The sequence below is a fragment of the Phyllostomus hastatus genome, unplaced genomic scaffold (genome assembly GCF_019186645.2).
Source record: "Phyllostomus hastatus isolate PE091 unplaced genomic scaffold, TTU_PhHast_1.1 phas_scaffold_755, whole genome shotgun sequence".
Lineage (NCBI taxonomy): Eukaryota > Metazoa > Chordata > Mammalia > Chiroptera > Phyllostomidae > Phyllostomus > Phyllostomus hastatus.
Window position 1 is genome coordinate 7,655,147 of NW_025334039.1, and position 12,471 is coordinate 7,667,617.

Sequence of the window (12,471 nt, forward strand, 5' to 3'; positions counted from 1 at the left end):
TAAATGTAAGTGAACCTCTAATTAATGAATGGATCCTATTATCAAGCCAAGGGGATAAAAATCAGCAAGTTATATTTTTACTTCACTTGTTTTACTTCATTTATTTTACTAATTATTATAATTTTATTATACTAATCACATAAAAATATTTTTCCAAGAAAAACACTTACTTGAATTGCAGGCTGCATGGTCATCAATTTTGAAATGAAATTACTTTCCTGAAAATAGAACAAAACATTAATATGCAGACAATGGCAGCTTTCCTACTCCCCCAAGCCCTCAAATTACAAGGAAACTGTTTTACTCTACTTGACTGAAAACCTAAAACTTTTTCTTCTCATTAGAATTATTTGACTATATAAGAATTCAATAATTGCTCCCAGCTTCTTCATAAAAGTACTCTTCATTTGAAACAGCAATACCTGAAACACATTTCACTATCTAGTTTCTGGCACTAGTATCAAAGTGATTCTTTTTTCTCTTCTTCCCTAAGACAGAAAAATAATGCAAGGGAGGAAATGGTGTGCTGTGGCTCAAAAGCCCTAGTGCTCTCTCTCTCTTTCTCCCCCTCTCTCTTTTTAATCTAGTAATCTACCAAAAAAGAAAATGCTGTGTGGTGGGAGCTCTCACTAACTAACTATATGACCGCAAGCAAACCAGTTCTTGGAACATCTGGCTTCAAAGTAATTCTTGAAGCTCTGGTTAGTAAAATAAAATTAATGATAAAACTTAGCCAAGTAAAAGTCTCCCAGAATCTCCCCCCTGTAAACATAACGTAAACACATACGTCACAACAACCGATACTAAAAGTCAAGTATCTCTCACCTGATGTTTACATGGAGATCATAAAAGTTCATCTGGACTTTGCATAAACTCACAAGCCATCCATCAGCTTCTTTTGCCAGACAACAAGGTAATAGACATAAATATCAATTTTAACTATGAGACAACATCCAGTGCCTCTCTATAATAACTTTTCATCAGTTATTTTCTCCATGAGGTGCTAAAGACAAAAAAAAAAAAAGAAAGAGCATAATTTAGCTCCAAAGTACTCTTCTTGAAATCTACAAGACAACCACAACTTTAATTAAGTTAGGTTAATACAATTCATTAATGCATTTTCAGAAGGAAACAAAGTGAAGAGTTTAAAAACACTCAGAATAACTAGACTATATAAAACCTAGGATTTTTAACTGTTTACAGCAGCATTATATACCAGGGGGTTTTTTTCATTGCAAACCACTATTTAAAAATTCTAACAAAAAAAAATCTAAAATGGTCTATAAGGCTATAATGCTATCAATTTCCAAGAAAAAGTTATTTTCTCCTCTTAGTTACAGCAGACATACCTCATGCACAGCGGCCAACTACACATACCACCTTCCTTTCAGGAACATTTCTTCTAGTACTGAAGTTGAACTTGAGCTAGACCTAACTGAAAAGTCTAATATTACATCACATTTTCTTTGCGGGAAAGCAAAGGATAGCAGAATGTCCTTTTTGATATCGTTTTCCCTCTCTCTACCATAGCAAAAGGGCAAAGTACAACTGAGCATTACTAATGAGCTTGTTATGCTTCCCACGAGCTAAATCAGTGGGGAATACATTTTCCTTTAGCATAAATAATCCTTTGTCCCCAACAAAGATCCACAGTAAGAAGCTTCCGAGTCCATTTTTTAAAAATGCAGCAAAGAAGTTGCTCCCATTAACATAAAAAGTTCCACATAATCAGACAAGAGCTTTAACAGTTGGAACTTCCAACCCAAAACAAAAGAAGGCCTAAATTATAAACCATGTGCAAATCAAGAACAGTGACACTTTCACAAAGAAGCTATCACAAGAATGTTTAGTAGTGGCATTTTTTTATGGAAAATTCAGCAAAATAGGTTTTATGAAAGAAACAAAGAATTTGTGCACAACCTTCAGTCACTTGAACTTTTTTAGCAGAAAGTTTTTGAATCATGCCTCTTGTGTAATGGAAAAAACTACTTTTATGATGACAAAAAGAAAACCACCTGGGTTACCTTTAAAAAGAAATTCTTTAATAAAATACTCAGACAAGTACTCACATAAGTTATAACATACATTCCATACATTAAAAAAAAACTATCATGTCCACAAATATATGCTTTTATAAAAAAAAACCTTTACAAACTGATGAGATTTTATCAGTGAATCATTAATTCCTGAGTACTCATTATGTCCCAGATACTAAGAGCCAGTTATTGATATTGTCTAGTTATTCATTATTCTCTTTATAAACCATTTTTGTGTCTCAAGCATTTAATCCCAAGAGCAGCATCTATTTTGTGGTTGGCCCAGTTCTCATCTTCACCACGGTCACAATTCTTGATTACTTCTCACTCTTTTATTACCTGTCTTCCTCTTTCCTATCTTCCCTGAAAAAAAGTCTTGATCTCTACTTTCTCCCATAAACCAATCACAAAACTTCCTTTCTGAAGCTACATCATAATTAACAACTTAACGGCTTTATTTTGTTTCTGTTTTTGTTTCCTTGTCTTTTTGGAGATGCCTCCTACAAGTTGTTGCCAATTTGAGGAAGTCTTTTCCCTTAGCTGTGGGTGTAAAAAATAACAATAATAAAAGACTTCCCATGTGACCAAGTCCAAACTCCGCCTATTCTTTGACCCTGCTGGGAATCTCTCACCAGACGTGGAGCACCCACAGACTGCATAAATGAAGACAACTACACTTAATTTTTAAACCTGGGGGAAATGAGAAACACAGAATGTGCTCATCCGCCTGGAACTTAAGTTGGATTTAGGCCTAACCCACTCATTTTACAAAGTTTCAGTCACGAGGTCCTCAAGATTATTTATGGTGGGTTCTTGGTACCCATTTGACTTCAGATCATGATGGAGGAAAATGCCAACCCATCGATCTTTTGTCTCATAGTTGTGGGCTCTGAGACACACTTATGAGCGCATTCTTATTCCTCACCCACATTATAGGTATGGTGGGATGACTAGGTCCTGGTACAAATGGGGGAGTCATTTTTTTTAATTGGCAAAAAATAAAAAGCAGACATAAGCTAAGTTACTTAGGAAAAATAATAACATTAACACCACTGCAACGCATAAATTCAGCACTGAGCCACCAGACTGTTGCCGAGATACACAAGCTGCAAGGGTATGATATATGCCAACACTGGGAGAGCAGTTACTATAGAGGAGAAGGAGAAGGATGAGACTGGGGAGGAATGCATGGTGCTGGGGCGATTTTATTTCAAGAGAAGTGGTGAGAACACAGGTGTTATGATATGCCTTTCTGAATGTCAAAAACATGTTATCATTTTTTGATGCTTTATTTAGAAAAACAGTTGAAGATAGGCTCCCTGATTTGTTCAGGAAAATAAACAACAACTTTAAATGGTTCAATGTTTCCCAATTGCCTAGTAGAGAAAATGGAAATGCTATATTCACACCAAACATATTTCATATTTTATGTATATTAAAATAAGTCACCATAAAGACACTACTGCAGCAGTAGAAAGCAGTAGAAATATCTGGTGTGAATTCCAGCTATATGACCTTGGGATAATTAACTTCTCTGAGCCTCAGTGTTCTCACTTATAAAATGGGATACCACCTCCTCCGTGTGGCTGTTGTAATGATTAAATGAGATGATACGAGAAAAGTACCTGCCACATAGCTAGCACTTCACAAATGAGTTATAATGATTCACACTATGATGCAACATAATTATAGTACACGTATTTTAATTTATCAAATTAAAGAGATAAGAAAACAAGGCAAATAATACTCAGAAATCATTAAATGTAATTTGGAAAGCTGCTTTTACTGACATAAAAATAAAGATGGTAACAAATAAAAGTAAAAGCTTTAAAATATCCACATCATAATTGGGAGTACAATGAAACATGAATTCGTGACTTGTAACTGTCCTGCTAGAATAAAAGTATCCAGCAATTCATGTAACATACGTGTTTTGCTCCATTCAGCCTTCCTCCTCACTGTCCCCCCGCCCTATCAGTTTTGCTCATTTCTGTGGCCCTATCACTATTCAGAACGCATGTTTTTTCATGTGGGGTACACTCGCTCATGTATTCAACAAGCCTTTACTCACACCTTTTATAAAAGTAGGCATACTGGGAAGAGACACAGCAATACACATACCAGACATGTGACTGCCCTTATGGAGCTAGTAGTGAATACACAAATAAATATGCAATGTTAAGTCACGATCATTGCTTTGAAGGAAAGAACGAAGAGAGAGACATCAGGGGCCAACTTTAGACTTAGATTGAGTGGTTAGAAATGGTTTTGCTGGAGAGAAAACATGAATTTGAAGAATGGTAGAAATTAGCCAGAGAGAGGAAGAAGGAAGAGTTTTATGCATACAGCATCATTTGTGTAAAGACTCTCGAAAACAAGAGTTTGGTGCATGCCAAGAACTAAAAGAGGCCAGTATGGCCGAAGCATGGAGAATATGCAACTCAGGACAGGGTTGAAAAGTTAGACAGTAGCCCCACCACACAAGGTCATGCTGAGGAAACCAGATTTTATTCTAAGTGTCACGGGGAAGCCATGGAAGAGTTTTAACCAAGAGAGAAACAGAATCTAATTCATAGTTTTAAAAGAGCTCTCTCAGGGGTAGAACAAACATGGGAGTGAGATAGTGACAGGTTTAACAGTTTAAAGGCTGGAAGAGGAAGAGTTAGGAATCCACTGCAGTAGTAGTTCAATGGCGGATGATGGTGACTGAGCTAGAATGCTGGCAGTGTCTCCACTGGAGAGGAGGGGTGGGTTGATAATCTATTTTGGAGTTAGAAGCAAGACCTGATCATGGTCAAAGATTGATGGGTGAAGAACAGGGATGTAAGGGCAGAGTGAAGTGTCAAGAACGACTCCCAGGTTTCTGGCTTAAGCAACTGAGCAGATAGTGGTAGCATTTACTGAGAGAAGGATGATGGAGACTGAATAGACTGAAGCAGGGAACACAGCACAGAGAGGTCAAAAGTGCTGTTTTGGCCATGTTTAATTTAAGAAGCCTTTAAAGACAATCAAGGGGAATGTCAAACTGGCAGTTAGAAATAATATTCTAGCCCTGGCTGGTGTAGCTCAGTGGATTGAGCGCAGGCTGCGAACCAGGCATCACAGGTTCGATTCCCAGTCAGGGCACATGCCTGGGTTGAAGGCCATGACCCCCAGCAAGCGCACATTGATGTTTCTCTCTCTCTCTCTCTCCCCCTCCCTTCCCTCTCTAAAAATAAATAAAATCTTTTAAAAATACAGATGATCTTTTAAAAAACAAACAAAAAAAGAAATAATATTCTAGAGCTAAAGAGGAAGTTCAGGAGACAGAAACTGTCAGCAAATACTTGGGAGGTAAAGCTACTGGAAAGAACCAGATCATCTGAGAAAGAAATGAAGAAAGCAGTGAGTGATAAGGGTCTAAGAACAAGTCTGTGAAAATCCAAAATTTAGACATGGGAGAAAGAATCAGCAAAGGGAACAGAGAAGAACAGTTGAAGAGATTCCTCATCATCTCAGCTAATCGAGGATACAACTTTTTTGATTTACCCCTTCTCCGTAGTCCTTCTTAATTGGACTGAATTAATGAGAGCTTTAGCTTTTGAAGTCACATAGCATTTCTCCCAATCACTTGCCTTTACAATGTTTTATATTTGTATTTTGAGTTAGTTCTGTTGCTTACTTGGCCAAGTATATTATAAATTCCTGGCTTGCTACTAGAAAGTTGGGTTTCTTTTTTTTTATGACTTTTTAGAGAGAGGGGAAGGGAAGGAGAGAGAGGGAGACAAACATCAGTGTGTGGCTGCCTCTTGCACATACCCCACCCTCCCCTCTGCTGGGGGACCTGGCCTGCAACCCAGGCGTGTGCCCTGACTGGGAATCAAACTGCAACCCCTTGGTTCACAGGCCCACTCTCAATCCACTGAGCTACGCCAGCCAGGGCACTACTGGAAAGCTTTGATAGAAGTATTCAAGGCTAAAGTTTAGGCAACACTGTTGTTAGGAGAAATGTGAGTACCTCTAGGAAAATCTGGGTTGTCTCCCTTCTCCACAGTGTTTTTGCTGTGGAAGAGAGGTGACGGCACAGCTGAGAAGCAGCCACGCAGTGGACGATGGTCTGAAGGGAGACCTCCTTTGGTACTGTTAGTTTTTATTTTTATTTATTATGTAACCTGAATTGATATTTTTTCCTCTCGCCCAACATGTCCAAGGGGAAATATGTAGAGTGGTTACTAGTCAAGGTACCAGCAGTTCAGGTGAGTTGCCTGACACACCAGAGGAATCACTAAGAAAAATATTACTAAGACTGGTGTAGAGGCAGAGGGTCCAAGTGAACAGGATGGAACGCCGTGCCAAGGGGCAAGGGTTCTGGAGGCAATGTGCTACTCAGACATTCACGACTGCCCCAGTGAATGGTACATTTTTATTACATTGAAACACCGTTTATGCTGGATAGAATAATGGTCCCCAAAGATGCCTATGCCCTATTCCCCACCACCTGTGAATACACTACCTTCATGGGCAAAATGGACTACAGATGATTGAGTAAATTGAGGACCTTAAAGTGGGAGATTATCCTGACGGGCCCAATGTAACCAAAGGAGTATAAGAGGGAAGCAGAAACGTCCCAGTCAGAGAAGGCAATGAGAGAACAAAAACAGGAAGAGAGGAGGTGACGTTATGATGAAAGATAGGCAGAGAAAGAGACATGTTTGCACGGTTACACTGCTGGCTTCGAAGAGGGAGGAAGAGCCAAGGAATGCAGGTGCCCCTAGAAGCTGCAGAAAGGAAAGAAATGGACTCCTCGCTTCTGAGCCCCCAGAAGCGACACTGCATGTCCAGTATCTTTTTTAGCTCATTCCAGACTTTTGTTTTCCCAAGCGGTAAAATAATAAATTTGTGTTCTTTTAAACCACTAAGTGTGTGGTTATTTGTTCTAGCAGTAAAAGGAAAGTAACATGCTTAAGGGAAGAAAGGAAGATTTGCCCAGAGGGTCAAGACATTTGACCTACCCCAGGGAAAGCATGTGTATCAGTGAGCCCAGCACGTTGAAATGATAACAAAAGGGCATCACTTTTATACAGCATGCTCAAAAAAATAAGATGCAAAATGTATAGTGATATGTGTTTGCTATTATCACCATCTTCTCCATCATCACCACTAAATGCTCCTGCCTTTTTATATATTTAAAATAATTTATATATTCAATCGTTCATTTAAATATTTACAAAGGTTCCTGTATTTAGTATCTCAGGAAATGACACCAAGATTCCCCAAGTTACCAGGTCTTCTGTGATTCCATCCTCGCTTCCCTCCTCGCTCACACCTCCACCGCCTCATTCTCGGGTCCCTGCCTTACCTCAGCCAAAACAAGCAATGGCCAGGTCTTGTTGCTTCTATGTCTAAACTTTCTCTCTGATACTGATAGCCACTCCTCTAGTTCAAGCCACCATCACCTTTCTCCAGGTTTACTGAAACAGCCACCCAACTAACTCACCCTTTCTTCAGCCTTGCAGGCCTCCAACCTTTCTTCCTGTCCTGCAGCCAGTGGTCTTGACAAACTCCCACCTGAGGACATGCTTAAAACCCCTAATGGCTCTTCTTCGCTGCCTTTAGGGTAAAGCCCGGAACTTCTTAACAAAGCCAAATAGAGCTTTCCAGGGATCCCTAACAGCCTCATCTCTTGAACCCTACACTCAGAGCTATACTGAACTTCCTCTGAGCTCCATGCTCTCGCATTTCTAGTTCTTTGCACAAGCTGATCCATCTACATAGAACACTCTCTTCTTCCTCTTCTTCCAGACTCGCTCCTACCTATCCTTCAGACTCAGTTTCTCTAAAATTGAGCCCCATGGACCCACTCTTCAATTTAGGTTATATAGCAAGATATGTTGCAATTTTACTGTACTCCATACTTTTTAAAATAAGGTCCTTGAGGGAGTAACAGTCTCCATTTCTTCTACTTCTATGTAGAAACCAGTGCTAAAATTAGTGCTGGAATTACTCCTAAGTGTAATAAATGTTGCATTCATTACTAAAAGGAATAGGAAACGATAATGAAATAAATCTGTGGTGTATCCATTTAAAGAGAAAGGCAGCTTCCAAAGCCAAATGAAAACTTTTAAGAAAAAGAACTAAGATTCTTACAGTTTAATAAAACATCACATATTAGTTGCAATATATAAAAAACTGTTCAATTGTTGAGTCTTAGCTTTTTTATTTGAGATTTTCTTCTTTCAATGGCTGGCAGAGATTCAACCTGATAACTTAATTTTATATTAAACAGATTAATTTGTCATAAAATTTTGAGTGACACAAAAATTTAAAAGAACTTAAAATCAGTTTGCCTTTATACATGACAGACTAAAAGACTCTATGAAAAATATACACACAGAGACACTAATATAAAGAAATGTAGCCCTGGCTGGGTAGCTCAGTTGTTTAGAGCCTCATCAGATAAACCAAGGTTGCAGGTTCGATCCCAGTCAGGGCACATAAAAGCAATCAGTGAATACATGAGAAGTGGAACAACAAAAATCAATGTCTATCTGTTTGTCTGCCTCTCTCTCTCTCTCTCTAAAAAAAATGAATAAAAAGAAATGTAGAGCCAAAGCAGTCCCGCCTAGTCTCTCTCCTGTGGCTTCTCCCATCCTAGGTCCTTCCTTGTTTCACTGTCCCCAGCTCTAATAAAGGTACTCTCAAAATAAAAATTTTTAAAAACATAAAAATAACTTGAAGTGTCTGTTAGCAGGAAACTGCCCAAATAACTCATGGGGCCCTTATACAGTGGATTTTGTTAGCCACTTCAAACAATATATGATAGAGCTGCATCTACTGATCTGAAAAAATGTCTATTATACCTTATGCAACCAAAAATATAGTTATATTACTTAGATCACAATGTTTTCTGAAGTGTGTGTGTGTGTGTGTGTGTGTAAAAAACTTCTGAACACAGCTAAATTATTTTCAACAGCCAATTTTACTTTTGGAATCAAAAATATTAACAAATCAGCCATCAAGGGAAAACAAGTCATTATGTTTAAAACGACATAAAGTGAGCCGTTCACCATAGATAATACTATACTTCCCCACAGAAAAGTTTATGTTCTGGGACAGTAGGCAGAAGTCTCTATCAGTCAGCAGTCCAGCAATATCTAGCATGTCATGGTCATAATACTGCAAATGCCTCAGATACTTTTAGCACCACAGACGAAATTACATTTAGTATATATGCTACATTTTATTACATTCTAATTCTTTTGGAAAGTAGTAACATTTTGTTAAAACAACCTACTCTGTAACAATGTAATAATATAAAAAAGCTTTTGAGATTTTAGGAGAAACACTACAGAAATACGATTATTATTATTGCCTATATCTTGTAAACATTACTTCTGAGGCATTTTCTATGGCAGTTACATTTCAATTAAAAATAGGGAAGCTCAAAATGAGAAAACTGACAGACTCAAGTTTCCTATTTTCTCAAATCCTATTGTACATCACGTGGTTCATTAGGTATGGAGAGGCATACCTGATATCAAAGTATAGACAGCAACAATAGGAAGTAAAACAAGCACACAGATATACACGCAGACATGTTACTTTACGAAAGTAAAATATCATGATACATAATAACCTCAATCCCTTACTTTCCTCATCAACAGTTGGCTGGAAAACAATTATTAAATTAGCTGAACCTCCTTCTCTTCAGACTTAAATTAAGATTTACAGGAAAAAGTGACAGCACGGATGGAACTGGAGACTATCATGCTAAGTGAAATAAGCCAGTCAGTGAAAGACAAATACCATGTGATCTCACTTATAAGAGGAATCTAATGAACAAAATGAGCTAATGAGCAAAACAGAACCAGAGACATGGAAACAAGAGAATAGTCTGACAGCTGCCAGAGGGAAGGGGGGTTTGGGGGACAATGGTGTGAGGAAGGGGAAGGGAGTAGTCAAAGAACACGTATGAATGACCCACGGACATGGACAATGGCGTGGGGACCGACTGTGGGAGGGGGGTGGGGGGACAGAGGATGGCAAAGGGGGGAAAATCGGGACAACTGTAATAGAATAAAGAAGAATAAAAAATGACTTACAGGAAAAAATATACTATTAGAGTGCTGTTTAGTAAAAATATAGGGAATAAGCAAAAACTAATGTTTTTCCAAAAATATAAATAAGGAAACATTTCTGAACTGACCAATTCTACAAACATCAATGGACTCGTTTAGTTGTTTAGTAATAGCATGTATATTGTTGGCATTCTCTCTTTTCACATACTATGATCCACCATCACAAGTTATTTCTTATTTTTTAAATTAATGACGTATCAAAATAAACCCATACTCACAGAAGAAATGAACCTGGGCCCTACAAACAACTCTGGGCAGAGTAGTCGCTTAATGCTGGGAAAATAAATGCAAGGGCAGCACGATACAAAAAAGAAGCTGGACATTGGAATGCGACAGTCTGGACTGAATGCTGATGGACCTGAGTTGGCTACGACCTTTAAACTCTGTCAGTTTACTCATCCACAACACGGAGATAACACCAACTCCAGGGCAGGATTCCTCAGAGGTTTAACAATAGTATAAATAAAAAAGCACAAAGAACACAGTACCTGGCACATTCTAAGTAATAATGTATTTGATAACTGAGAACGTTTAGTACCAGCCAGATGGTAGTTTAAGAGCCTTGCAGGTGTTAATCAGTGAGTGATAACCATCACTGCCTCTCCGCCAAACTAAACAGCCCAGACATAATAGCTGTGTGTCAGGCACTGTACTAAACTAGTTACATGGATTATCTCATTAGGAACTCTTAGCAACCACCTTTTACAGAGCAGGGAATGTAGGCTTGCAAAGATGAAACAACTTGCCTAAATTCGCACACATAGTCAAGTCTGGTTTCAGAGCCCACACGACACTCTGATACACTACAGAGAAATTACTTTTCATTCAGTAACCTCAAAAGAGCAAAGACACCTACAATTCCTTGCGCACTAATTTTTAATGAGTTTCTAAAACAGATCACAGACAACACGAACCAGTTTCTACACCAGAGTTTCCCCTTTTCCGTTTAAATCCATTCCAATCTCCTCCCAGAGGGAATCTCAGCTGGCAAGAATTCCAATTCCTAATCATTTAAGTGTCATGAGACGTGATCAGAGAGCGAGCAGTTCACAAACCACTTAACTCGAGGCAGAAGTTATCATCAGCGCTCTCCACACACACGAAGCAAAACCCAAACTGACCTGGACGGGACCTGCAAACACCACCTCTTCACTGAGAAGCGACTGAATCAGCTCCTCCACCATACACGTGCCCCGAACACGGTAAATCCACACGATGCAATCCCTGGGTTTGAAAGGGTTAGGTAAGGAACCAGGACTGACCGCATGGGCAAGCAGGCCCTCCTACACTTTCCTCCGGTTTACGCGCCATCTACCAGCACCCCCACCCCAACCCACGCAGCTCTGCTGCGCGAGGGGCGTGAGTAAGAAAGCACCGCGCGGATCTCCTAGTTCCGTCCATCTCAGCGATCTGGGCCTCGCCAGGAGTGGAGAGGACAAATAGGGAAGAGAGTGTAGGGGAAATGACTGCGTCGCTCTCTTTCCAAGGTCTGTGACTTCATCAAATCTTCCCGACGGTGAAGTGGGGCAATCAAGTGATCCTACATTTCCTAAGTGCTCGCGTAGGCGGGTGCCCCGGGAGACCCTAAGCTAGCTTCAGGGTCTGATCCCTGTTTGGATGCTGAAGCTAGAGTGGTGGCGGCTGCAGACGTCTTCCCCAGACTAGCGCGCAACCACCTGCCGTAAGCCACCCCTGCACACCTGTTGCCCCTCGCACCGCACCAGAGTGGGCAGCTGACGGCAGACCCCATTTCTCCTTGACGGCCCCAGGAACCAATCAGAGCACGCGACTCCCGCAGCGGGCCAATCACGGAGCGTCTTGGATCCCGAAGCTTAGGGTCCCAACCTCCCGCCTCCTCGACTCCTCGGAGCGTGGGGAATTCCTCGAACCCGAAGGCTGAGGCGCCGCAACCCGGAGAAGGCGAACAGAAGTTCGCGAGGATAAGAGAAAGCAAACAGGGAATACTCACCAGCGCAGATGCAGAAGGGTCACTTCACCCTGGAGGGCGACATCACGACTCAATCTGTGCCGAGCCGCAACGCCCCTGACCAACCGCCGCCGCCTGAGCCTTACCGTTTGCCGCGAATCGCCACCGCCTATTTCGAAGGGACCAATCGGAGGGCGGGAAGGGGGCGTGGCTGGAGGCCCCGCCCCCGCGTCTCCCGGGGAGCACGAGACTTGCGCGAGTGTCTCAGTCAGCCCCGGGGCGCCCCTCCTGGGTTCACGAGTTCAGCGTGCACGCCAATCTCGGTCACTGAACACGTCCTGCCCTCTAGCCCCTCGGCTACCGCAACATCCCCTTCTACTAGTCCCGATGG

At 40.7% G+C, this 12,471-nt stretch overlaps 1 protein-coding gene across 2 annotated transcripts in view; it reads right to left on the reverse strand.

Moving 5' to 3' along the window:
* GAS2L3 (growth arrest specific 2 like 3) overlaps positions 1 to 12,232 on the reverse strand; it is a 32,258-nt gene extending 20,026 nt beyond the window's left edge. Inside the window, exons 1-4 of one of the 2 annotated variants that reach the window (XM_045826697.1) lie at positions 12,123 to 12,221; positions 11,275 to 11,377; positions 826 to 1,003; positions 171 to 218 (exon numbers count right to left, since the gene is read on the reverse strand). In XM_045826697.1, coding sequence (XP_045682653.1) covers positions 171 to 194 — 24 coding nt within the window. In that variant the 5' untranslated portion in view covers positions 195 to 218; positions 826 to 1,003; positions 11,275 to 11,377; positions 12,123 to 12,221. Of the gene's footprint in view, positions 1 to 170; positions 219 to 825; positions 1,004 to 11,274; positions 11,378 to 12,122 lie in introns of both variants that reach the window. The other variant, XM_045826698.1, reaches the window with a different exon arrangement.
* Positions 12,233 to 12,471: the final 239 nt, after the last annotated feature.